Here is a 26,260-nt window from a genome sequence, read left to right on the forward strand (position 1 = left end):
GGCGAGGGAAGGAGAACAGCTCCCCCCCCCGACACACAGCCCAGCCCTCCTGCGCTTCAGCCGGCGCGGAACGGAGGCTGCCGAGAGAGCAGGGCAGAGCTTCTCCTCTTCTGCTCACCAGCTACACAGAGAGCAAAACTTGTTCCACAGTCAGGGTAAAAACACTAGCAGGAACAGTTTGAGAGTACATATTTACAGCAGGTACTTCTCATCAGAGTTACAGCTTGCTAGGAAATCAGAGGAGACAAAGGAGGATGTGCAATTCCGCAGAAGCGTGGAAAACATTCCGGCTCTACCCATCCTGCCAGCACGACTAGAGGGCTTGGATCTACACACAGCCTGATGCTTCTCCGCTGAGGGAAAACTAGGCTTGTGCCACAGACTGAGAAGGCAGGACAGCACAGGATGAGCGCTGCAGCAAGACAGAGCACTTCTGCACTCAGTGGCACCGTGCTGGTCAATCAATCCGCCGAGCCACTGAAGGTCAAAGTACAAATCTCCTGGTTTTATTGATTTGGCAGCGCTGCTTATGGAGAAACAAATGCACCAGTTCCACCAGCACATGGCCACACTGCTCTGCTCACAAACCAGCCAGGCCTTCCTTCCCTCCACCTACAAACCTAGCGCCCTTCCTCGGCTGCCCCCAGGTGTAGATCTCCAGGTGAAGTAACTAAGCCAAGCTCCTCAGGTCTGTGTCCTTCACCCCGTGACACTGACACATTTACACCACCACTTAATAAATAGAAATGCAGCAGTTCCTCCACCTCAGAGCCAAGGCTCTCTGTGCCCTACCCACCACTCAAGTCCAGTTTCTACAAAATGAGTCTTTTCTACAGAGTGGGGAAAAAAAAATACCTTCTTCTCATCAAGGTGCAAGCTAAGCTTTGAAACTGTAATGAATGTGCTTCTCTTTTCATGGACAACAGAAGAGTTTGGTGGACCTTCTGATCTAGCTGGAAATGCAGAGGTTTGGTCACAAATGGATGTCTTGGTTGGTTAGGTTGAATGGAGACTGTTTCCACGTCACCGACGTTGTGCTTTTACTCCTCTTGAAGAACAGGGTTCCAAGAGTGATGGAGAGCAGATGAACTCAAACCATGACCTCAGAGTTCCACCAACACCTGTCCTCATTGTAGCACCAGACCAACCTAAAGGAAGAAGACACCTTAAGGAGTGTGCTTCCTGTATGGCAGTAAAGCGAAACAGCACCTGGCATGGATCTGCTCTGCTGAGGCCACAGCTGGAGTCCTGTTCTGAAGGACAGGGACTTGATGGAGAGGGGACAGCAAAGGCCTACAAAGATGCTAAGAGCACTGAAACATCTCTGTGATGAGGAAAGGCTGAGAGCCCTGGGGTTGTTTAGCCTGGAGAAGAGCAACCTGAGGGGGGATCTCATCACTACTGGTCAATACCTCAAGGGTGGGTGGCAGGAGGATGGGAGCAGGCTTTGTTGAGTGGGGCCAGTGCCAGGACAAGGGGTAAGGGGCACAAACTGGAACATCAGAAGTTCATCTGAATATGAGGAGGAACTTCTTTAATTTAAGAGTGCTGGAGCCCTGGGGCAGGCTGCCCAGAGAGGTGGTGAGGTCTCCATCTCTGGAGCCATTCCAAACCCTGTCCTGGGTGACCCTGCCTTGGCAGGGGGGTTGGACTCGATCTCCAGAGGTCACTTCCAACCCCACCACTCTGTGATCTTAAATATGACCAATTAAGAGAGTCCCATTCAAACTTCTGCCCGTGGTGGCCAGAGCACATCAGGTACCACCACAGCCAGCAGGGCTCAGAAGCCCTTCTCCATCCCCCCTACCTTTTCAGATTCCATGCCGGGACACCTCCAGTTGTACAAATAATACTGCAGATTTCCATCTCCGATCCCAAACTTGAGTTTTTCCAGGAATGTTTTGTTTTCCATCAGATCCAGTGCATTGAACACATCAAATCCTTTCTGGCAACAGCAAAACACGTTTCCAATTTGACTTTGCAGTTGCAAGAGGCACACAAAGGACACTTCACGTGGGGGTGGCACACAACAGCCAAGAGGCTGGCTAATGGGGTGGGAGAAGTCAGGGGAATCAACCTTGATTGTTATTAGGCATTGTCCCAGTAGAGAGTGAGGTGTAACTGCTGTAGTGTGAGATGAAGGTAAAAGTCAGCATTAAACCAACAGGGAAACCCTAAATGCAGTTTGCTGAACTCAATTTGCACTTCCAAAATGCACTCTTGGGGAGTAAAAGCCCGGGAAGGACTGCGGGTGTTGTCCCCAGCCAGGAGCCAAACACCCACTCAGGCTTTTGCTTGCTTCTCTCCCACAGGGTAGGGAGCAAACAGGAGGGAAGCAAGGCACTTATTACTGCAAAGAATGGCAGTGCAGGAGACAAAGCAAAGGCTGCACACATAAGCAAAGCAGAAAGAGGAATTCCTTCACTGCTGCCTCTGCAGAGCATCACAGGCTCCATGCAGGACACCCATGGGTGGCTCCGAACATGGTCAGCTGGAGCACAGCCAGCACTGGCTGGTGCTGAGCACTCATCTGGAAGGTCTAACAAACATCTGGGAGGAGCAAGTTTCAAGCTTGAGGAGCAGAGAACAAGCCCATGCCCTGCAGTGTGCTGGACAGGGCTGCTAGGATGGGTGCCACAGCTGGGTGAAGCCTGTGCAGTGGTGTGGACTTCCAGGACTCAGCAGCTCTCTGAGAAGTCATGGGGAGCACCAGGAGGGACATCACCTGCACAGCTTCCTGCCACAGCCTGCACTGCACCCCCTGGCAACCTGCTGGCTAAGGGCTGAGTGTTGGGTTTCCATCACACAGCACTAAACTCTTACAACTCATGGTTAAAAACTTCACTTACAGCCTCTTCCACTCAACTATATCATCCAGCAGTGCCATTCCACCCATGAAAGTGTGGTTGGAAGCTAACCATGCCAGCTAGGCAGCTTCACAGGCAGCAGTTAGTGACATGAGACAGGGGTACAATTTGCACCAAGAAAACTTTTTACCTTGCAGAAATGTAAAGTAGCTTAAGGCAAACCCCAAACTGCATATAACAGAACTGATTAACTCATCTACCTGGAGAAGGCTTCAGAGAGACCTCAGAGCAGCCTTCCAGTACCTGAAAGAGGCTACAGGAGAGCTGGGGAGGGACTTTTGACAAGGGCTGGGAGTGACAGGACAAGAGACAATGGCTTTGAGCTGGAAGAGGGGAGATTGAGTGGAAATGAGGAAGAAATTCTTGGCAGTGAGGGTGGGGAGACATCAGAACAGGTAGCCCAAGGAGGCTGTGAATGCCCCCTCCCTGGAGGTGTCCAAGGCCAGGTTGGATGAGGCCTTGAGCAAGCTGGGCTGGTGGGAGGTGTCCCTGTCCATGGCAGAGGGTTGGAACTGGATGGTCTTGAAAGTCCCTTCTAACCCAACCCACTCTATGGATGTCTGAATCTCCAAGGGGAACCACTGAAATGATACTTTCCATTCTTCTGGTGCTTACTGAGTGTGATCAGCTGTGGGCTGGAGTTCAACAGTGGCCCAAGCCACTGCAAACAGCTAATCTTCATGCACTTGTCATTCCCTAGCATCACTCAGAGCAAGCACAGTCATCTGTATTTTAACATAGATATTGCCTGTGTCCCATCAGCTGCACTCTGCTGTGGCCAGTAAATGAAACCAGAACTCAAGAGCCTGCACAAACTGCTGCCAGCTGTCACCTTGCCACTTCCCCCAAGAACAACTGTCTGCAAGCAGCAGAAAAAGCTCAGCCCTACCACTTACCAATTTTGCTATGATGAGTGCATCATTCATTAAATCCAAGAGGGGGGTCTCTGTGTGAATATTGTAAAAGGAGTAGGCAGCTTTGAGGCTTTTATGGACAGGATGGTGCATCACTGTTGAAGGTAAGGTGTAGAAGCTCAGGAAGTCTGTTAAGGTACCACTTGAGCCCTGTAACAAAAGATCAACAGAGGTCAGTCAGTGAAGAAGCAGCTGCTCAGTGACTGGCCAGGCTGACAGTGCTGCTCCACAGAAAGCAATGAATGCAGCACAGCTCTGCACACCAGAAGCATTCTGGTGTAAGAGCAATCCTGGCCATGGCTTGAATGAACTGACCTCTTGCCAAAGATGTATCCACACATCCCAGAGAGACTCAGGCCTGGAAAGGCCCCTCACAAAAGGCACCATGCAGAATCTTCTAGTCTCTTTCAACAAGAACGTTTGGACAACCAGTTGCCAAAGCACTTCAGGCTTCAGGTTGCTTCCCAGGCTTAGCCTGCTACTAGCAAAGCACACTCCCACAGCAAGCAGAGGATGTGGCTCCCAACTGAATTCTTAATATTTTTACAATCTGAGCTGACATGAAGGAATCCTCAACTGTCTGAAACTCCACACCGAGCTGGTGTACAAAGCAGCCTTCCATCAGCTCTAATGATTATGAGCACAGTCCATCTGCTAGACAACAGTGCTGACAGCACTGAAGTCCCACAAAGACCAGCAGTCACCAGACAGAGAGCCTGCTACAGAAAGCTGCAGTCTCTTACAGAAGTTTTCTCAGCATTTCCAGGCTGGTGGTACTCAAGATTCCAGAATTATTCTCGTTAGAAAAGCACCCCCAAACCTTTCCTGGGTGACAGACTGCAATGCAAAGAACAGAGCCTGCCATCACAACATGCAGCTCTACCCACAGCACACTTAGATCATGCTGTCTGCCCCTCAAAAGCTGTTGAGCTGAACATCCACACACATGAAGCACAAAAGCAAATTTTACCTCTACTACATAAGTGTCAATAATATGATCCCGAGGGAGGAACCAGTGGGCTACCTCTTCTTCATCCATCACAGGAGCCAGATTAAACTGTTTCAAGTAAGTGTTGATTAGTTCTTGTACTGCTTTAGTATCTTTTTGTTCCATGGGTCTCAAGCCTGAAGTCTTTGTGGCCTTTAGTGTAAGAAAAGAGGAATAAAGATGAAGAGCTTGGAAGGCAAAGCACAGACAGAAGCAGGCTGCACTTGCTCTGCTGGCTCCAGCATTCAGCAGCAGCCTGCTTTGAGCCAGCCACCCAATCCAGGAGCCTGCTTTACTAACAGCCTTCTATAGAACCCCCTCCTCTCTTCTCATCACTGAGACACTTTGGGGCACCTCAGTCTTTTTATTTCATTACTGAAACAACCTCCCTTCTCCGGGCAAAGAGCTCCCACTGCCACCAGCCTGGACTGCACAGTTTGTGTTGTTATTAGCAGCTTGTTCAGGTCAGCCTTTGTTATTCCTGAGTCTCCTGGCTCAGGACCTCAGTGAGGCAGGAAGAGAGAGAAACAAACACTCCTGTCCTTATCCCAAAGAACTCTGTCAGAAAGCTCCTTGCTCAAGAGATTAAAAAATAAAGTTGGGGCTTTTTCTACCCAGAGGTACCTGCACAAACACAGCCTGCGGTGATGGTGGTGTTTATTAATTACGGTATTTATTGGTTCTGAAAACCTTTGCAATTCAAGTGATTAGGAATGATTAATCCCTCTCAAAGATGTGCTCCCAGTGGCAATGGTATTCCAAGGACACTAAGGAAAGAGGTTAAAATGCAAGAAGCAGAATTGGGTGCCGGGGACAGGACAGTGTGGCCTGAATAAAGCAAGCTGTGTGACAGGAGTTTATGACAACAGCCTGGAAGTGAGGCTAAAGATCCTCAACAGCACTTAAACCCTTTCTCTGAGGAAAAACTAAACAAAACAAAACAAAGAAAACCAAAGTACAGGACCTAAAAAGAAAACATGAGCACAGAGATTATTAAATCTTGATTTTCCATGGGAGAAGCTCCCAAGTCCAGTCTAAAAATAACTCAATATCTGAGGCATATGGCCTCCTACAGGGCTGGCTGCTGAAAGCTGCTTTCCAAGGCAGCTGTTTTCTCTTTGCACATCTCTGCACAGGGTGTTTGCCCTGCCTGTATTTTAAGCAGGGCATCTGATGTGCTCTGCAATCTAGAATTCATTCTGCTGTTGCAATCTGGGCTTTATGGGAAAGGAAGACAAGCAGGGTATGACTGCTGCTGTTTCTCAGGACACCTAAGATCCTTCCTTCTTTTAAACCTTTCTTTTCCTGCGTTGTTTCCATGCAAAGCAGGCCCTGAGCTGCCACCAAACCCTGCCTTTCAAACTGCATACTGCACAGTTTTTAGGCTATTCAAGATGTCTTCAAGACTTGACACAAACTATATTTAGCTCTCCAAGATTAAAAACCTAATTAATTTGGTTATTAGTCCTCGGGCTCTGAAAACTGCTGCCCTGCACGCAAGGGACAGCCTGCGTGTGCGGCGCAGCAGCGAGCAGGCAGCAGGGGAAAGGAGTCCGAGAGCAGCAGGAGTTCACTTCCTACTTTACACCCAGGAGCATTCAGTGTAGGATTCAAATATTTGAGGGGAATGAGAACCTGCAGCATCAAGCCAAACAAACCCAACAGACAGGGTCCTCCCAGGCCAGATAAATCGTCCCAGTGCTTTTTCTCCTCATTCGTAGCTGAGTTTTGGAAGCAAAACAGAGTTTGGTTAAATAAAAAATGGTTCCTAGTGTGGTATGGGACATGACAATGGCAGGCTGGGCTGCAGCAAAAGCAGCATGGCCAGCAGATGGAGAGAGCAGATTCTGCCACTCTGCTCTGCTGAGACCTCACCTGCAGTGTTATGTCCAGCTATGGGGCCCTCAACACAGGAAGGACATGGACCTGATGGAGAGAGTCCAGAGGAGGGCCATGAAGACCATCAGGGGGCTGGAGCACCTCTGCTATGAGGACAGGCTGAGGGAGCTGGGGTTGTTCAGCCTGGAGAAGAGAAGGCTCCAGGCAGACCTAACAGCAGCCTGCCAGTGCGTGAATAAGGCTGCAAGAAGGCTGCAGAGGGACTGTTTGCAAAGGCTGCAGGGACAGGATGAGGGGCAGTGGTTTGAAATGAGAGCAGAGCAGACTTCAATTGGATGGGAGCTCACGTGCTGCACCATGAGGGTGCTGGAACACTGCAACAGGTTGCCCAGGGAGGTGGTTGAGGCCTCATGCCTGGAGATATTGTAGGTGAGGCTGGCCAAGGCTCTGAAGCAAGCTGCTCTAGTGAAGGATGTCCCTGCTGAGTGCAGAGGGCTTGGACTGGATGACCTTTGGTGGTCCCTTCCAACCCAACTCATTCTAGGATTCTCTGACAGGAGAGAAAGAGCTGTGAGTTAGGGTGCAATCAGCACTCCCCCCTTTCTGCTGGAGGTCTCTGAGAATGCTAAGCTAGGAATTGTTAATGTGCTGTCCCAGTAATCTTTTAGCAGACTCATCACCCTGAGAATACTCTGAAGCATCTTTAAATCAATGTCACATGCCTATGACATCAAGGCTTATGGTTTTGGATTTGTTTGTTTTAAGCTTTTAGGCCAAAATGTCTGTTTTCTCCCCACAGAGATCTACGTTTGCAGCAATAATCTCCTCTGTATAGTGCAGCCCTTAAGGTCTTTTCCATCCAGCAGAGCTTTTTGCTGTTGGTGCTGTCCTGCAGCACTGCTTTCCCCCGGCAAAGCCCGTGCTGGCAGGGACAGATGGAAGGTTATTTTGGGCCTCACAATAACCATAGGGATCCTCTGCAAGTGACACTGCTTACATCAGGGAGTCTGTAGAGCTTCATTGTTCTCTGCAGAGTCATGTTTCTACTCAAATGGGAGAATTTCACCTCCACCAACTTTCTGGGGTTCAGTGATCGATGCCAATACCTGGAAATGAAATGAATAATGAGGCCAGATGGTATTTTAAGTGTCAGTTTCCACTTCCCTCCTTTCTCACACTGCTCCTTTTCCTCTCTGTTTCTAAGAAAGCCTGTAGGAGCTCTGTAGGAAGCCTGAGCAGCAAAAGGCAAAGCTCTACCCAAGCAAGGGCTTTTCAAGAGGCCTGCTAGCATCACGTTTGGAATCTAAGCAAATGCTTTTTATTCCAGCTTGAGTAACCACAGGGCTGAGCATTTCAGCACTTGGCACAGTGACATTTCATTTCTTCTGCAGGCAGGACACTCTGCTCATGTCACAGGCACTTAGTGGAAGGAGATCTCTTCCTAGAAGATTGGTGCCTTCCAATCCAAACCATTCCATGAATTCATGAACACCCTGCAGCAGACCAGCCCTGGTTACTCTAACCTGCACAGCTGTGATATTTCCCATCCTTCCACACAGACCTTACAGGGCCTTTGGTGTTGATAGGTACAAACACAATTTTAAATCAGAAGGACAGACAGCTGAAATAATGCTGCTGGAACTGAGCTTTTCCCAGTAGGAATGAAATCCATGCCAAGCAAACAAATTGCTGCTTGATTACACACAGCCCTTCCCACAGGACAGTCTTCCCATCTTTATCAAATCTTCCTTTCTCAAGGAAGAATGAAAGTAGCTAAAAAAACCCGAATCAGACAGCTCCCAGAAGTGCTCTGCCACCCTGGGCAAGCAACCAGGGAGATGTCCCAGCACAGAAACAGGCCTCCTGACTAACAGCTACACATTGGTGTCATTGGTAGCATGGCTTCTACCTACAGGTCAGCAGAAACATCTGCTAGGGGACAGGGACAGAAGAAAGCAGGGGAAAGGAACGAGGAAGGAAGGAGAAGGATAGGGGAAGAAGCAAGATGGGGGAAAAGGAGGAGAGGGGGGAAAGAGAAAGGAGGAGAGGGGGGAAGGGAAAGGAGGAGGAGAGGGGGGGAAAGGGAAAGGAAGAGGAGAGGGGGGAAGGGAAAGGAGGAGAGGGGGGAAAGGGAAAGGAGGAGAGGGGGGAAAGGGAAAGGAGGAGAGGGGGGAAAGGGAAAGGGGGGGGGGGGGGGGGGAGGAAGTGAGACAAATGAAAGAGGCCACCCTGCCAAACGCTCAGGCCTTCAAGTTAGTCAAGGCCACAACATTTAATTCCTTCGTTATGCTTTTATTGTTTCCACCCAATTGCACACAGCGTTTCTCCAAATGACTGCTGTAGGAACTGGCATTACTCAGACCATCACCTAGGTTACCTGCAAGTGGCCACAGGCTTGGGGAGCACCACTCCAGCAGTGTAAACAGCCTGAAAAATCCCCTCCAGGTTTACTCTCCTGGTGATTTCCCGAATCAGTACCGGCGCGACCCGCTTGGATCTCAGCTTCTTATGAACGCAAAGGAAATTGATTTCTACCATTTTCTTCACACTGCAAGGACGAGAGGCGATGGAAAGCTCACACAGAGTTGCACACTTGGTGGCTTTCTCTGCATAACTGTAGCTTTCTGGTTGTGACAGAAGAATCGGAGGTAAAAATCATAGAACCACAGAACTGCCAGGGTTGGAAGGGACCCCAAGGATCAGCTAGTTCCAACCCCCCTGCTGGGGGCAGGGACACCCCACACTAGATCAGATTAGCCAGAGCCTCATCCAGCCTGGCCTGAAAAGCCTCCAGAGACAGGGCTTCTACCACCTCTCTGGACAACCTATTCCAGTGTCTCACCAATCACCTGCCCTGCAACAAAGCACAACTGTGAGAGCTACAACTCCACGGCACGGTGACTGCAGTGGCAGATTGTGTGACATGCAGGCTGGGTCTGAGGTGTCTGCCACACTCCTGCACAATTCTGCCCAGATTTAACCAATTACCTCACTTTCCAATGCAGAATGGCATCCAAGTACATGCTACCTAGGATCATCTATGATTGTCAGTGTCTGAAGAGCTGGCCAAGGATGCCCAGGTGACAGACTGTCCTCTAAATGCTTTCAGTTACTCCCTGGATCATCCACCAGTACAGAACATGCCTTCAATATTTCCCAGCATCAGAGCATGCCAAGCTGGAAGGGACCCCAAGGATCATCTGCTCCAACCTTTCAAGGTGGTTGTGTAGTTTAAATGAGGGGGGCCAGCACCCTGTCAAACTGAGTCTGAAAAGCACCCAGTTTATTACTGATCCTCAGTTTAAGACCACAAGGGAGAAAACAATAACAAAATAGAGGTTTTAAAAAGCCCTGTGCTACCTAGAGAGGATTACTCTGACTGGGTACAAAGTGGGTTGAAAGTAGCTCTGCAGAAAGGTCCTTATGGGTGTTGGTTGCTGAGCAGCTCCCCATGAGCCAGCAGTGCCCTCAGGCAGGCCAGAAGGCAGCTGTGTGCTGGGCTGCATCCAGATGAGTGTTGGCCAGCAGGGCAAGAGGGGGGATTCTGCCCCTGGACTCTGCTCTGCTGGGACCCCAACTCCAATCCTGCCTCCACTTCTGGTGTCCTCAGCAGGAGGAGGACACAGAGCTGTGGAGGAGGGCCACAAAGATGATCCAAGGGCTGCTGTGAGGACAGGCTGAGGGAGCTGGGGTTGTTCAGCCTAGAAAAGAGAAGACTCCAGGGGGACCTCAGAGCTGCCTTCCAGTAACTGAAGGGATCCTACAGGAAGGCTGCAGAGAGACTTTTCCTGAGGGTGTCTAGAGACAGGACAAGGGGGAATGGTTTGAAGCTGAGGGAGAGAAGGGTCAGACTGGAGCTTAGGAGGAAGTTCTTCAGTACATGGTTGGGAAGACTCTGGAATAGGCTGTCCAGGGGAGGCTGTGGATACCTCCTCCCTGGGAGTGTTGAAGGCCAGGCTGGATGAGGCCTTGAGCAGCTGAGTCTAGTTGAGAGGTGTCCCTGCCCATGGTGGGGAGGCTGGAGCAGACAAACCCTGAGGGCCTGTCCAACCTGAGCCCTTCTGTGATCGTGTGCATGGTGGTGGTCACTGAGCCTGCTTCTCCCTCTCTGTTCTCTGTGGTTACCAGCTTAAGGTCTGTTTCCTGGCGTTATCCTTTCAGAAACACAGCAGGCATGGTGCATTTTACCTGTCATAAATGCGAATGCTTGCAGGGATGGCACTTATGAATCCTACCAGCTTCTTGTTGGAGGACACTCTGACCCCACAGTGCCACTGGGGTAGCCAGCCCGGGGGACGCAGCGCCCTGGAAGTGATGACAGAAAGAATTGCAAATTACTGCCTAAGAAGATGTCATAAAAACAGCCTTCTTTGCACTCCAGCCAGGGCAGAATGTGGAACTTGTTACTCACCACAGAAGGAATTCAGGTGAATAATCAAACCTAAACATATTATCATCATCTTCTACGTAATTCTCATTTAACAGTGTGTACAACTCCTTCAGCTGAAAACACACACACAAAAAACCCAAAGATTTATCCACACACAAGCCAGCAGGAGGAACTTCAATTGTTGTTCAGGGAGGCACAGGAAGCGGTGTACTCACAACTTCAGCGTTGCTGAGGTCCAGCGTGTCCCACATAAAACCTTGGGGCAAGGAATATGGCTCTAGGCGGACGTTGTCCTTGTCTGGTTCAATGGCACCGTGGGAAGTGATCACTTCATCTTTTGGGGGGAGAAGGAGCAAAGACAAACAAGAAGAAAGAAAAAAGGAAGTAAGAGCTACATTGCTGGCTTTGCTTCTAGCTCTGCAAACTCCCATTGTGTGTTTTCTCCCAGTTGTGGGAGGCTTTCAAAAGATGTTGGGAAAGCTCAGTGTTACCAGCTCCTGCTGCTCTCTCACAGACCACCTCAGAACAAGGAGTATCACAACACACACCACAGAACCACACAATGCTTTGGGTTGGAAGCCACCTCCAAAGGTCACCCACTCCAACCCCCCTGCACTCAGCAGGGACACCCTCCACTAGAGCAGCTTGCTCAGAGCCTTGGCCAGCCTGACCTTGAGTATCTCCAGGGATGGTGACTCCCTGGGCAGCCTGTTCCAATCCCTGACAACTCTTGCAGCAAAGAAATCTTCCCTAATTGCCAACCTAACCCTCCCCTGGCACAATGTCAGGCCATTTCCTCTTGTTTATTACTGATCCTAGGGAGAAGAGACCAACCCCCACCTCACTCCATCCTGCTTTCAGGGAGTTGTAGACACCAATGAGGTCCCCCCTCAGCCTTCTTTTCTCTAGGCTGAACAACCCCAGTTCCCTCAGCTGCTCCTCACCAGCCCTGTTCTCCAGACCCTTCCCCAGCTTCCCTGCCCTTCTCTGGACCTGCTCCAGCACTTCAATGTCCTTCTTGGAGTGAGAGGTCCCAAAACTGAACCCAGCACTCAATGTGTGGCCTCATCAGTGCCCAGCAGAGAGGAACAATCACATCCCTGGTCCTGTTGGCCACACTACCGCTGATCCAGAAGGATGCTGGTGGCCCTCTTGGCCACCTGAGCACATGACTTGTGTATCTCATTTTCTTGTTGTTTCATTCAGGCTGGTTTAGCTCTTTCCCAACCCATCAGTCTCTGCCCTTTAACTCTCACTTCCCTTTGGGAAACAAAGGGGTTCAAAGCAGCAATCCTTTGCCTTGTGGATGTCCCTACCCTGACCCTTGACACTAGTTTTGGAGAGGATGCCACACAGCTGGCAGATATCCCTCCAGGGGTCAGAGAGGCAGGTGTCCTGCCCAGGTCCAGTTAAACTTACTGAGTTTTGGAACAGGTTGTGTGTCCCAAAACTGGTATTTACGTTTGGCAGCCTCATCAATGTTCTTTGCTGGGCCTTGGCATGCAGAGAGCAGCTCCATCGCCCTCTGGATGTCCTGAAGCTTCTGCATGGGAATGGCCGGATTCTGCAGAGAGACAAGGCGGAAGAGGAAGCTTATTGTGCACATCTGGATCGTTTGTGCAAAGGTGTTAACTCATTTCATTGTTCCACAGGCTTTCATGTACTCTTCTCACCACAGAATTATAGACTGCTTTGGGTTGGATGGGACCTCCAAAGGTCATCCAGTCCAATCCCCCTGCACTCAGCAGGGACATCCTCCACTACAGCAGCTTGCTCAGAGCCTTTTCCAGCTTCACCTTGAAGATGTCCAGGCATGGAGCCTCAACCACCTCCCTGGGCAACCTGTTGCAGTGTTCCAGCACCCTCATGCTGCAGAACTTGTTCCTCACATCCAGTCTAAATCTGCTCTGCTCTCATTTGAAACCATTGTCCCTCATCCTGCTCCTTCAGGCCTGTGCAAACAGTCGCTCTGCAGCCTTCTTGTAGCCCCCTTGAGGTACTGGCAGGCTGCTATTAGGCTCCCTGGAGGCTTCTCTTCTTCAGTCTGAACAACCCCAGCTCCCTCAGCCTGTCCCCACAGCAGAGGCTCTCCAGCCCTCTGATGACCATTGTGGCCCTCCCCTGCACCCTCTCCATCAGGTCCATGTCCTTCCTGTGTTGAAGGCTCCAGAACTGGCTGCAGCACTCCAGGTGAGGTCCCAGGAGAGCAAAGTAAATTGACCATGCATTTGTTTGGTTCTGTGTCTCCCAAGCAACAAGTCCTGCTTTGAGCCACGCTGCCAGCATGCTGTACTTAGCTTTGCCAAGACTACATTCAAACACATTTCAGGGAATAGTCTCAAAAGCCTTGGAAAACCTCAAGGAATTCTGCAGAGAGACTCAAGGCCAGATGTGTTTTCCGAACTGAATGCCAGTGGATCACTATTTCTGCACTTCAGTTTCTTTCCAGGATTCCTGTGTTGAAAAAAATCCCCATCAGGATCCCCATAAATGCCATGGAGTGATGACCTGCAGAGTGCAGCACCCCAGAGAATCAGTGTGCAGGACTGCAAGGTGTTGAGGAGCAAAATCATGCATGTGGCAACAAAACCCAGCGCAGCAGCTTCGTTTTACTGAATCAGCAGCAAGAGCTGGAACATGAAGTTGGGTCAGCAGGGAACCAAGGAACTGCCAAGACCACAGGAAGGAAAGTTGTGTTTATGTTAAGATGAGAAGTACCCTCACTCCCACTGGGAAGCAGTTTGGGGTTACTTGCTATTGCCTGCAGTCTTGTACAGGTAGCTTCAGGATTCACAGAATCCTTAAGCTTGGAAAAGCTCTCTAAGATCATCCAGTCCAACCATCAACCCAACACCACCACAGCCACTAAACCATGGCCCCAGGAGCCATGGCCACGCATTTCTTGGACACCTGCAGGGATGGGGACTCCCCCACCTCCCTGGGAAGTATCAAAACACGTGGGGAGAACACAAAGTACATAACATCTCTCTACATATTGTACAGTGTCAGACACTGTGACAAATCTGCCCACTGAAAGCAATGAGGGGGACACAGAGATGAGCTGAAGTGACCACACACAATCTGTCAGGATGTTAATGTTCTGGCCTGTACTCAGCACTGGTTAGGCCACACCTTGAGTCCTGTGTCCAGTTCTGGGCCCCTCAGTTTAGGAAAGATGTTGAGTTGCTGGAACAAGTCCAGAGAAGGGCAACAAAGCTGGGGAGGGGTTTGGAGCACAGCCCTATGAGGAGAGGCTGAGGGAGCTGGGGCTGCTTAGCCTGGAGAAGAGGAGGCTCAGGGGAGACCTTATTGCTCTCTACAACTACCTGAAGGGAGGTTGTAGACAGATGGGGGCTGGTCTCTTCTCCCAGGCAATCAGCACCAGAACAAGAGGACATAGTCTCAAGCTGCACCAGGGGAGGTTTAGATTGGATGTTAGGAAGAAGTTCTATACAGAGAGAGAGATTGCCCATTGGAATGGGCTGCCCAGGGAGGTGGTGGAGTCACCATCACTGGAGGTGTTTGGGAAGAGGCTGGATGAGGCACCTGGTGCCATGGTTTAGTTGATTAGATGGTGTTGGGTGACAGGTTGGACTTGATGATCTCAAAGGTCTTCTCCAACCTGGTTAATTCTATTCTATTCTATTTTAATGAGCCAGAATATATCTTTTTTCCCTGAAATGTGTTGGTAGCCCCAAAATACTTGACAAATCTTGCAGGGTGAATGGTACAAGAGGGTAATTTTCTCCACATCAATCTGACAAAGCAAACAGCCCTGCTGGTCCAGCAACTTTCTTCTCACTACATTAGAAACTTCAGCTCTCAGGCTTAGGCTTCTTGAGCTGTCTGTTAAAAGCCACCATGTCCCATCATTCAGAACAAGGCAGTCAGTAGCACACAGACAATGCTGTTTCATCACAAAGCCCACACAGATTGTGGCCAGAAGGTCACAGAAGGAGATTCTGCCCCTCTGTTCTGCTGAGACCCCACCTGCAATCCTGTGTGCAGCTCTGGAGCCCCCAACACAAGGACATGGAAATAGAGCAGGGCCAGAAGAGGCCACCAAGATGATCCAAGAGGTGGAGCAGTTCTGCTATGGAGACAGGCTGAGAGAGTTGGGGTTGTTGAGCCTGGACAAGAGATGGCTCCAGGGAGACCTCAGAGCAGCCTGCCAGGATTTGAAGGAGGCTCCAGGAGATCTGGGGAGGGACTTTTTCCATAGGCATGGAGTGACAGGATGAGGGGTAGTGGCCTCAAACTGGAAGAAGCTGGACTGAGATGAGCCATGAGGCAGTAATGCTTACCCATGAGGGTGGTGAGGCACTGGAACAGGATGCCCAGAGAAGGTGTGGAGGCTCCAAGCCTGGCAGTGTTCAAGGCCAGGTTGGATGGGGCATTGAGCAACCTGGCAGGGGGTTGGAACTAGATGATTTTTAAGGTGCCTTCCAATCCAAACCATTCCAGGATGCTCTGAAGGCAGTACATCCCCTGAGACAATTCAGGTCTTTCAGATGGCAAGACATTTCTTCTGTCTGAAGGTCCATGTGAGAGGTGACCACATTTCATGTGATGCCATGTGCTTGTTTGCCCACAGGAGGCTGCTTACAGCACAGCAGACACCTGCCCTGGGACAAAGCTGTCCCCATCCCGAATTCTAGCTGCTGGAGAAGAAAGACAAACCTCCTCTCACCCTGCTCAGAGCAGAGCAGTGTGGTGGTGACTCCACACAGTCTGCAAACACTGCCTCTTACCTTGTGTCTGTCTCCAGTCAGGACAGGAACCATCTGCTCAGCTCTGACATGCTACCAACTGACTTGCACAAAAAGCAACACAAATTAAAATGAAATTCCAAAGCAAGCACAATTTAAAACAGAACCAGGCTCTCACTTTTGAAGGTTGCTGAATTTTAATCTCCTGGGAGTCAGAGGCAGAATCTGATTTGGTGCCTCCAGAATTTGGCTTTTCCTTTTTTCTCTTCTGCTTCTTCTTCTTCTTCTTTGCTCCCAAATCTCCTCCAGGGCTTCTGCCAGAGAGTCAGAGAATGTGCAATGAGAAAAATCAATAGCACTGAGCTTCAAATTCAGGAAAAAAGGTGAAGTATGGAAAAAACAGCATCTTAGTATGAAAAATCTAACAGCAGTGGGGAAGGGGAGGGAAGGGAAGGGAAGGGAAGGGAAGGGAGGGGAAGGGAGGGGAAGGGAGGGGAAGGGAGGGGAAGGGAGGGGAAGGGAGGGGAAGGGAGGGGAAGGGAGGGGAAGGGAGGGGAAGGGAGGGGAAGGGAGGGGAAGGGAGGGGAAGGGAGGGGAAGGGAGGGGAAGGGAGGGGAAGGGAGGGGAAGGGAGGGGAAGGGAGGGGAAGGGAGGGGAAGGGAGGGGAAGGGAGGGGAAGGGAGGGGAAGGGAGGGGAAGGGAGGGGAAGGGAGGGGAAGGGAGGGGAAGGGAGGGGAAGGGAGGGGAAGGGAGGGGAAGGGAGGGGAAGGGAGGGGAAGGGAGGGGAAGGGAGGGGAAGGGAGGGGAAGGGGATGAAAAGCTTTCTGCAAGTGCTTTCTGATTTGTTTTCCACCCAGCCCCCATCACATCAGTGTCACACTGTGATGCCAGATACCAGCCAGTGCTCTTCTGTCCCTTTCAAACAGAAAGATAGCATGCCTAAAATCAGCTGAGCTTGGAGGAACTCAGGGAAGCCCAGGCACTGTGCAAAGTGACCTGCTAGTGGCCTGAGATTTTTTTTTCCCTCTTCATGCTCACCCCTCAGACAGGTCTGAAACACAAACCTTCTGTTTTCAGGCCATTTTGTTTGGAGCTCCAGTAGTGCTTGAGAGCCTTGCTTCAATCTCAGTAAGGCAAAACTAACCACACACTTGTGCTTGAAAAGAAGCACCATGGGCTCACCTTTAAAAAACAACACCCCCCCCCCCCCAAAACACAAAAGAGTTTAAAGCCCCCTGGCAAGCTCTGAGCTATTTTGACGCTGATAGTACAACTCCTTCCTTAAAGAGATTCTAATTGAACAAATAATCAAGATCTAGACTGAAGATTAGATGAGAATTGGCAAGTGTGGGAGGTGTTGGCAGCTCTCAGATGGAAAGCAAGGAAGGAGGCAATGAGTCAGTTAACACCGAATCCTCTTCAAGAAGTTGATGTCCCAGCATGGAGCCCAAGGCAATGTTGGGGCTTGGGTGGTTTTCACTGGGAAATAAAACAGTCAGTAAGGGAAATAAAAATTGCTTGGTTTAATTCTAGAGGGGGAAAAGAATAATCTGGCCAAAATACAGAGAACTCAGAACACAACTGAAATGAAGATCAAGGTGCTGGGCAGGGGCCATGTCATTCACTTGCAAGATCATCACACTGACAGCCAGGCTGGGGCACCCTCAGTGGGTCTGCAGTGAAAGAAGCTGAGTGGTGTGGCTGATAGGACTGAAGGATGGGATGTAGCCATCCAGAGGGACCTGGAGAGGCTGGGGAGGTGGCTGAGGAGAATCTCATGAGGTTCAAAACAAGGCAAAGTGCAAGGCCCTGCACCTAGGTTAGTGCAATCCTAGATTACAATCCAGGCTGGGGGATGATGAGATAGAGGGATCAGATTAAGGATCTGGTGGATCCTGGACAATGGACAGCAGCTCAGAGTGATCAAGTGCAGCAGATCAAACACACAGGAGAGAGAAGGGAATTTCCAATATTTACTAGAAGCCTGCAGAACCAAAAGGAGGAGCTGTGCAAGTGAGGCAGGGAGAACATTTTCCGTGGCAGAATGAAGATGCTGCCTGAGCACCCAGGTGGCTGTCAACAATTTCTATACCTGGAGTTTAAATAACCAAATTTCCTACTATCTGAAGGTCTCTACAGAAATTAAAAGACACAATGGCCCTTGAGGCCTGGCAAGAGGTTATAAACAAGACAGAGTGAAAAACATGCACAAGGCCAGGGACTCCCTGGAGGTGTTCAAAGCCAGGCTGGAAGAGGCCTTGAGCAACCTGCTCTAGTGGAAGGTGTCTCTGCCCATGGTAGGGGGTTGAAGTACATGATCTCCAGGGTGCCTTCCAACCCAAACCATTGTATGATTCTAGGAAACCAGATGAAAAGCAATGACTCTTCCACTTTCCTGAAACCACAGAGTCACAGAATGGTTTGGGTTGGAAGGGACCTTCAAGATCATCCAGTTCCAACCCCCTGCCATGGGCAGAGACACCTCCCACTAGCCCAGCTTGCTCAAGGCCCCATCCAGCCTGGCCTTGAACACCTCCAGACGTTCTCCTTCTCCTCCAAAAGCAAACACAAGATGCCACTGCATGCCTGAGCTGCCTCGAGCACAAGTCCACCAGGCCCTTTAGCAACCAGGGCCCCCCAGCACGCACCAAGCCCTGAGTCTCACTTCTCCTCTTGCCCTTTAGCAGGAGCTGGCTCCAGTGCCACCCCTGGGAATTGTGCTTGCTGGGATTACCTGAGGCTCAGTGTTTGATTTAGTTAGGTGAAATAATAAGCCAACTGTACTCAAAAGAAAAAGTGGTTGGCAACTCTGGAGAAAAAGCAGCTTTGCCAAGCCTCACTAATGCTATCCCCAGCTAAACTCTGCTTTTATCAGGATAATCTTTGTTCTTTGACCAGCTCAAGGTCTTTTTCATACAGAAATGTGCAATTTTAAAGTGGGGAAGAGGGAAGCCAGGACTACATAGCTGTAAAATAGACATGGTGTTTAAAACTACTCATTTTCACCTGAAATCCCAGCACTCAGTTCCCAACCTTCGTGTTTAGAGCTTCCACACTGCCTCCTGCAGAACAAATACTGGTGTCTTTGTCTGACAGGTCATCCAGGGACCTTTCAGAGCAGCTCTTTATGCTCTTTTCTTTTTTCTTCCCTTTGTTTTTTTTCCACTGTTACAGACCACAGAGTGTAAAAAGAGGACTTCAAGAGACATCCACTATTCCTTCACCTATTTAGGCACACCTGCAACCCAGAGATTTGGCAACAGGCTGGAACTTCTACTGAGTAAACAGGCTCGTCCAACACAAGTTACAACAACCAGAGATACCAAGCAAATCAGGGCAAAAGCAAAACCCAAACACCTCAGCATTTTCTGTCCTTGCAAAGAACCAAAAGGCTCTAAAACTGGGAGGAAGGATGGTGGGAAGTGAGGAACTTCATTGCTCACTCTTAATTATGCTGGACACGACAGCATGAAGGATATGCAAAGGTAACAAGATTAAGAGCCAAGACTCCTATTAAAAGCTTTTCTCTTAATTAAACCTCCTTATGTGCTGACTAAGATCTGAGCTCTCCTTTGTCTGGTCAGGTGCAGCAACATGAAGATGCAATCAAACATATCTCACATCTAGATAACAATACCATGAAATGCATCTCACTCTTAGAAGTCGAGGACAATGGAGACTCCCTTTTCCCAAGGAGTCCCATGGGAAAGACAAGGGGTGATGGGGAAAAGTTACTGCTGGGGAGATTCCCATTGGACTCCAGAAGGAAATGTTTCCCCATGAGCACAGCTGGACGTCGGAATCACCTTGCAGGGGAAGCAGTGGAGTCCCTGCACTGGGCAGTTTGCAGGCTCAGCTTGGCAGGGTGCTGGGCCAGCTCAGTTCAGCTGCAGTGTCACCTAGAAAGGGTGGAACAGGTGAGCCTTGGAGCCCCTCCCAACCTGGCACTCTATGATTCTGTGATTGTATGAAGTCTGGAAAAAAAGCTACCCACTTTTATGAAAGTGACCCTTGAGTATGGAATCTCTGCTGCTGAACCACCCTGCTACCATTGAAGTGACAAGACTCGAGCACAGGTCTCACATGAGAGGGAGGAGAAGGATGTGCAGCTCAGGCTGGTGCTGTCAGGTGAGGAAACCACCTTTCCACAGCTGCTCCAGCCCTGCCCACCAGAGACCACAGCTGGTTACACTAAGGAGAATACTCAAGACTTGAGGAAGGTTTTGACTGTGCCAGTCTAACGCAGACAGGCCAAGAGCAGGAGGGTGAGCCTACAAACCAAGACCATGCCACAACCAAGCAGAGATGTGGTCCAAGTTATCTTTAACTGCACCCACCCTGAGAGTTTCATCAGCCTGATGAACGAGAAAGAAGTGAGGCCAGCACAGAATTGAGATGCAAATCCAAATTCAGCTGAGGCAAGAGTCAAAAGATCTCTCTCTGCCCCAGAAGACTTAACTTTGCCACAGGAAGAGGCTGTGGAGATGACTGAGGCAGTCACTTGGGCCCACAGTTGGATGATTTCATGTGCAAGTTGCAGATGCAAGCCCATGGTGCCACCCACACACCTTTCCACTTATGTGCACACATCTGCTGTTTTGCAGAGACGTGAAACAAGACTCTTGCTTCTCCCTGCATCTGTTGGGTTTCTGTTTTGTTTTGTTTTTCACAAAAATTAAATACAGGGACACTTGCTGAATTTAGGAAGAGCCTGTCAAAGGCAGAGAAACTTCCTTTGTGGAGCTCCAAGCAAATCCATGACAATCTGACATGGAGGAATCGGGAGGAGCACCACAGTTACCCAGCTCAGGTGGTCAGTTTTGGCTCCCATGGCTTTCATTTGAGGTGTTCTTTCCCAGTGGATATTTGTCAGTGTGGTTTTACTTGCATTTTTAGACACTGAATTCTGCTTTAGATTAAACAGTTCGCTGTAAGGTCTTCCAGTACATGAAGGGGCCTACAAGCAGGGAAGGGACATTCTGCAAGGGCTTCTGGTGATAGGACAAGGGGGAATGGATTGAAGCTTGAGGAAGGAAGATTTAGGCTGGAAAGTAGGAAGAAGTTCTTGACAGTAAGGGTGGGGAGACACTGCTGCTGTAGATAGAACTGGGGGCAGCTGTAACTGCCACAGGACCAAAACCAACTCATGAGGTCCCTGGAGTCAAGTATTGAGGGCTATACACAGCTTCCTACTCAGCTGGTCATGCTGTGGGGAGAGAACTGTGCTGCTACTCAGACAAAAGCACAGCCTAGAGCTTCACATGGCACTGATAGCTTAGGGTTGTTGAGCCTGGAGAAGGCTCCAGGGAGACCTTAGAGCAACCTTCCAGTACCTGAAGGGGCTACAGGAGAGCTGGGGAGGGACTTTTGACAAGGGTGGGGAGTGGCAGGACAAGGGACAATGGCTTTGAGCTGCAAGAGGGGAGACTGAAACTGGAGATGAGGAAGAAATTCTTGACAGTGAGGGTGAGGAGACACTGGAACAGGTTGCCCAGGGAGATTGTGGATGTCCCTTCTCTGGAGGTATCCAAGGCCAGGCTGGATGAGGCCTTGGGCAAGCTGGGCTGGTGGAAGGTGTCCCTGCCTACGGCAGGGGGTTGAAACTGCATGATCTTGAAGGTCCCTTCCAACCCAAACCATTCTGTGAATCCATCAATGTGTTGTAAATTTGATGGAGTGGTAATTTTAAGTTAACAATTTCTCCAATTTAAAACCAAACATGTACTTCAGATGCTTCTTTGCAAGCTGTGAAGGCCCAGGCCTGTGTAGGGCTTTTTGTCTTCAAAGCGAGTGAGGCTGCAAAACTCCCTATCTGAACACGTTCAACAGGCCCTTTGGATCATAAAAATCACACCTCATGTATATGGGTGAGACTCCAGAAGACTCCCAAGTAATAGCTTTTATTTACACCAGGGCTGGCCCTGCTTCATAAAGGAAATGGAGGCTGCAAAGGGCTGAGTTAGACTGGCCTACTTCTAGTAAAGTCCTGACAGAAGGGGTTCACAGATTCACGGATTGCACTGGGTTGGAAGGGATCATCTTGCCCAACCCCCCTGCACTCAGCAGGGACACCTCCAACTAGATCAGGCTGCCCAGGGCCACATCAAGTCGACTTTGTCTCCAGAGATGGGGCCTCAACCACATCCCTGTCCAGCCTGTTCCAGGGTCTCACCACTCTCACTGTAAAGAAAGGGTTAAGCCCTTCCAATTCCCTTTACTAACAAACTATCACTGCTAACCTCCTCTTTGGAGGAAAATTTCACTTCCATACATACCAGTACTTGGAAAATGCAAGGTTCTTGAGCAGGAAAGCCAAGCAGCAATGCTTTAAAACAACCCTCAAAGCTCTGTTCCCTCTGTGCTCCTGCATGTGAACCTCACCTGCTCAGACTGAGCACTGCCACCACGCACAGCAAGTAATTGCTGGGGCCTGGGGGAGTTGTTTACAGGTTTTGCTTTTTCCTCCTCTCTTTACTAAATGCTCTGTGCCACTGAGCATGAGGAGCTATTTCGGATGAACTGGGACTCCTCACAGAGCCAGGCTCAGCTGGGTTCAGGTGCAATAAATCCATTTTTCTACAGGGCCAGCAATACAGCTATTTTGTAAACAACACTTTATTATGAAACAGAACAAGTACAGCACAAGGCATATAGCAGGAGCAAGCTGCAGACAGAATAAGAGAGCAGCAATGAGTCACACAACATACATAATCCTGCATCTAAAAAACAGAAGCAGAAACAGAGGACAAAGACATTTGCATAGCAGAGAGCTATAAAAAGGTATTTTCTGCTGCAGTCATTCAGAACTCAAGCACACTAAAAACCCCAGCAATGCTGGAAGATAAATAGAATCAAAGTCATACATATACACAGACACAAACCATGGGGACTTGTGGTTAGTATTATTAAGAGCCTATCTTCAAGAAACAGCTTGAGAGCAACTTCATTTAGAGAGCAGTCCTACTACAGACTGCTGCACAACACATGTTCTACCTCCTCATTAAAAGAGGGAGTTAAAATAGCAGGAGATGAAATCAGCAGCAGTGCAGATTACTCAGAATTTAGCAAGTCAGTTGACACAGTCATGGTCTGCTCAGCAATCACTTAGGTATATAAAGCCTAATATAAAAGCTCAAACTTTAAAGCTGCCTCCAAAATGAATTTACTATGATAAGGAGAAAACAGGGAGTAACTGGGTTCTTCTTAGCAGGTGTTCATCTCCCAGATCAGAAGTGGGTATTTGTGTGTGCTGGAACGTCAAAATCTTTTCCTGCGATGGAATCTGCATACTTCAGCTTTCATACAAATAGTAGCAAACAAGATCCTCAAAAGATAAAAGGAAAATAAAGTAACTTAGAAGTCAATGTTAAACTTCATGCCTCAGAAACATGACAGAAAAATTATATTAATACTTAAGAGGCATTTTCTACTGGAATGATCTGCTACTAATTTAATGAATCTGTGTATTGCTGGGAAGCATCCACATCCTTATTCAGCAGTCAGTAAAGCAGCTTCTGGGGAATACTAAGGAAAAAACATTTGGGATATTCAGCAAAAACAAGTTCTGGGGAGAAGAGCATGCAGCCCACAGCAACTGTCCCTCAGAGGTCAGCCAGTCCAGAGGTGGAGCAGAGCAGTAAGCTGTGACCCAGAACACATGCAGTGCAATTCTTTGCTCCTCAGCTGCTTCTTACACTTTGCTGTCACAGCTGCCAGGGCCTGTGGCCAAAGCCAGCGGGAGTGCAGACAGCAGCTCCAGCCCTGGCACACACACACACAAACAGGAAAAACTGAAGTAAGGATGAGGTACCAATAAACTCTAGACAGGCATCACCCAGCTACCTGCCTGGCACCTCAGACTGGCTTCCACCAGTGAAAAAAAACAAACCACCAAACCCCTCATTCTCTGCTGCGGGCAGAATCATTTTTATCTGTTTGGGATTCCTCAGATGTGGCATATTTACACAAATGTAACAGCCCCAAGGCCATTAAAGACAACTTTGTCCCTTTTAAGGATTCTAGATTTCATAGAATGGAAGGGACCTTGAAGATCATCCAGTTCCAACCCCCCCGCCATAGGCAGGGACATCTCCCACCAGCCCAGCTTGCTCAAGGCCTCATCCAACCTGGCCTCGAACACCTCTAGGGAGGGGAAATCCACAACTTCCCTGGGCAGCCTGTTCCAGGGTCTTTCCACCCTCACTCTCAAGAATTTCTTCCTCATTGCCAGTCTCAATCTCCCCTCCCAGGGCTTTCTATGACTACGGTTATTTCTGACACAGCTATTTCAGTGTGCACACCGTGAACTCCCTGCCAGCAGCAAGCACAGACGCTTTCCCCTGCCCTGCCTTCCAGCTCCGCCAGCCCTCCCAAGCCTCTCCAGTTCTCTTTGCCACATCCAAGATGCAGAGCTGCTCGTTGCCAAGCAAATCCTGGGGGCAGGAGCCAACAATCAGCATCCTCAAACACCAGCCACCTGCAGAAACGCTCTACCAGACCAAACAGACATTCGGGAGGAGAGTGCTGCGTGGCAATGGATTGATTAACCTCTTTCTATTTTGGGCTACTCCAGCCACTCCTCGCTGCAACAACAAAGCCTCCTCTCTGCAATCACGTTTTCTAACCCCTCCAAAAAGTGAACGTGAAGGCAGCGGATGTCTAAAGCACGTTCCTTCCACCCCCCCTGACCCCAAAGCAAGCCAGGCCCTGGGCACCCTGTGCCCGCGGGGGCTCTGCGGGCAGCCAGCGCCAGAGGAGATGCGAAGGGAAGCAGAAGGGCAGCGGCGGCCCCCGCGGCTCAGAGCGGCGCCCGGCTCTCCGCAGCGCGGGGATTCGGAGGGAACGGCGCCTTTCGCACAATAGCTGAGGCGGAGGAGCGTCCGCAGCACGGACCGACACAGGCGATGCCCGGACAGGTCCCCAGGCCGAGGAGAGGAGCGCTGGGGTACGGGAGCCGCTCGGCTGGAGCCCACCAACACCAAGGCATCTCCCCACAGCGCCGGGGCCCGCTGCAGGAGCTTCCCAACGGGAAAAAACACATCAGAACAGACAAAAACCCCCAAAACCTAAACAACAAACCCAACAACAACAAAAAGACAGAAAACCCAAGAAAAGCCTCCCAGTCCTGCAAAAGCGCGGCAGCAGAGCGGCGTGCACCCTCCTCGGGCAGGCTGGCTGCGCAGGCCAGGGTCCGGCAGGAAGCGCCGGCCTCGCCACCTCCCTCACCTCGGGCGGTGGGGCCCGGGCCCTGCCTCTCGCTCCGGCGGCAGCCGGAGCCGGGCGCCACAGCAAGGGCACAGCAGGGCCCTCACACGCCGCCAGGCGCCCCGGGGGGCGGCCCGGGAGGGGGACGCGGGGCCCTGCCGGCGGGGCCCCCTCGGCCGCGGGCAGCAGACGCGCAGGCGCCGCGGAGAAGCGCCGGGCCGGGCCCGGCAGGCCGCCCCCCGGCTGACAGCCCCGTGCCTCTGGCAGTCCCCGCTCCGCTGCCCGGCCCGCTCCGGGCGGCGAGGACGGCCCGGCCCGGCCCGGCCCGGCCCGCGCGGCGGCACCCCCAAGCCCTGCCCGGGCTGCCTCCCCGAGCTGTGCCCGCCCGTCCCGCAGCGCCCCTACCCCTTGGCGTGCTCGGCCTCCTCCTCATTGTCGCCGTCTATACCGCAGGTGTCCTGGTCATCCAGCTCCAGGCTCTGCTGGCTGGCCGCAGACTCGCTGTCCTCCGCCATCACGGGGGAAGGAAGGAGGGGAGGGGGCGGGCGGGCGGGCCGATGAAAGGAGCCGGGGCGCACGGGCAGATGCAGTCCGGAGGAGCTCCCTCTAGCTGCTGGCTTCCCCCGTGCCGCCGGAGCAGGAGGTGGAGGCCGCCGAGGCCGACCGGCAGCTCCCTGCCGCGCCGCAGAGGACCGGTCCGAGGTGGGGCCGTGAACGGCTCCTCGCTGCCGGGCGGTGCCGCCCCGCGGCCCGGCCCTGGCAGCCCCTTCCCGTGGCCGTCGTGGAACTCCCGCCGACCTGGGCCGCGCCGCTGCCGGGCGAGGCCCAAGAGCAGACTCGACGGGGGCCGTCCCGGTGCCGAGGGGTCAGGGTTTGCAGGCTGCGGTGGGACGGCAGCGGCCGGGCCCCGGCAGCGGCCTTCGGTCTCTGCACAGCCGCAGCCATCCTCGGCCCTCTCCCCGCTTCAGCCGCAGCCATCCGCAGCCATCCGCAGCCATCCTCGGCCCTCTCCCCGCTTCAGCCGCAGCCAGCGGCTCTCCTTGCACTCGTTTCCCCGAAGTCTTTTGTATTTCTGAGAGCTCCAGGCCAGAAACGCTGGAGTGAACGGCAGCGATTTGAAAGACGTAGAGAAACTTGTGTTAATTGTTTGAACTGTTGTGGTTTCCAGGGTCACACCAAGGTTTCTGAGTGAGGTTCAGAATTTGAGTGCTTGGGCTTTGGCAGTGGTGCCAAACATCACATTAAGAATCGCGTGCATCAGTTGTAACTTCTCACCACTACTGACCCCTTGAAAGTCATAGAATCATCAAAGGGCTCTGGCTGGAGGGGACCTTGAAAGCTTACCTAGT

At 51.0% G+C, this 26,260-nt stretch overlaps 1 protein-coding gene across 1 annotated transcript; it reads right to left on the reverse strand.

The window, feature by feature from the left end:
• Positions 1-484: 484 nt before the first annotated feature.
• On the reverse strand, positions 485-25,446 carry NMT2 (N-myristoyltransferase 2). The gene is made up of 12 exons (XM_068156966.1): positions 25,317-25,446; positions 15,886-16,021; positions 12,418-12,562; positions 11,214-11,332; positions 11,020-11,111; positions 10,797-10,913; positions 8,986-9,156; positions 7,606-7,714; positions 4,752-4,922; positions 3,764-3,931; positions 1,808-1,945; positions 485-1,148 (listed from the first exon to the last, which is right to left on the reverse strand). The coding sequence occupies exons 1-12, from the start codon at positions 25,424-25,426 to the stop codon at positions 1,128-1,130; spliced, it is 1,497 nt and encodes a 498-aa protein (XP_068013067.1). The 5' UTR covers positions 25,427-25,446; the 3' UTR covers positions 485-1,127.
• Between the last annotated feature and the right edge of the window lie 814 nt (positions 25,447-26,260).

Source organism: Melanerpes formicivorus, unplaced genomic scaffold (assembly GCF_026170545.1).
Source record: "Melanerpes formicivorus ecotype bairdi unplaced genomic scaffold, bMelFor1.0.p_v2 SCAF_35, whole genome shotgun sequence".
NCBI classification, from domain to species: domain Eukaryota; kingdom Metazoa; phylum Chordata; class Aves; order Piciformes; family Picidae; genus Melanerpes; species Melanerpes formicivorus.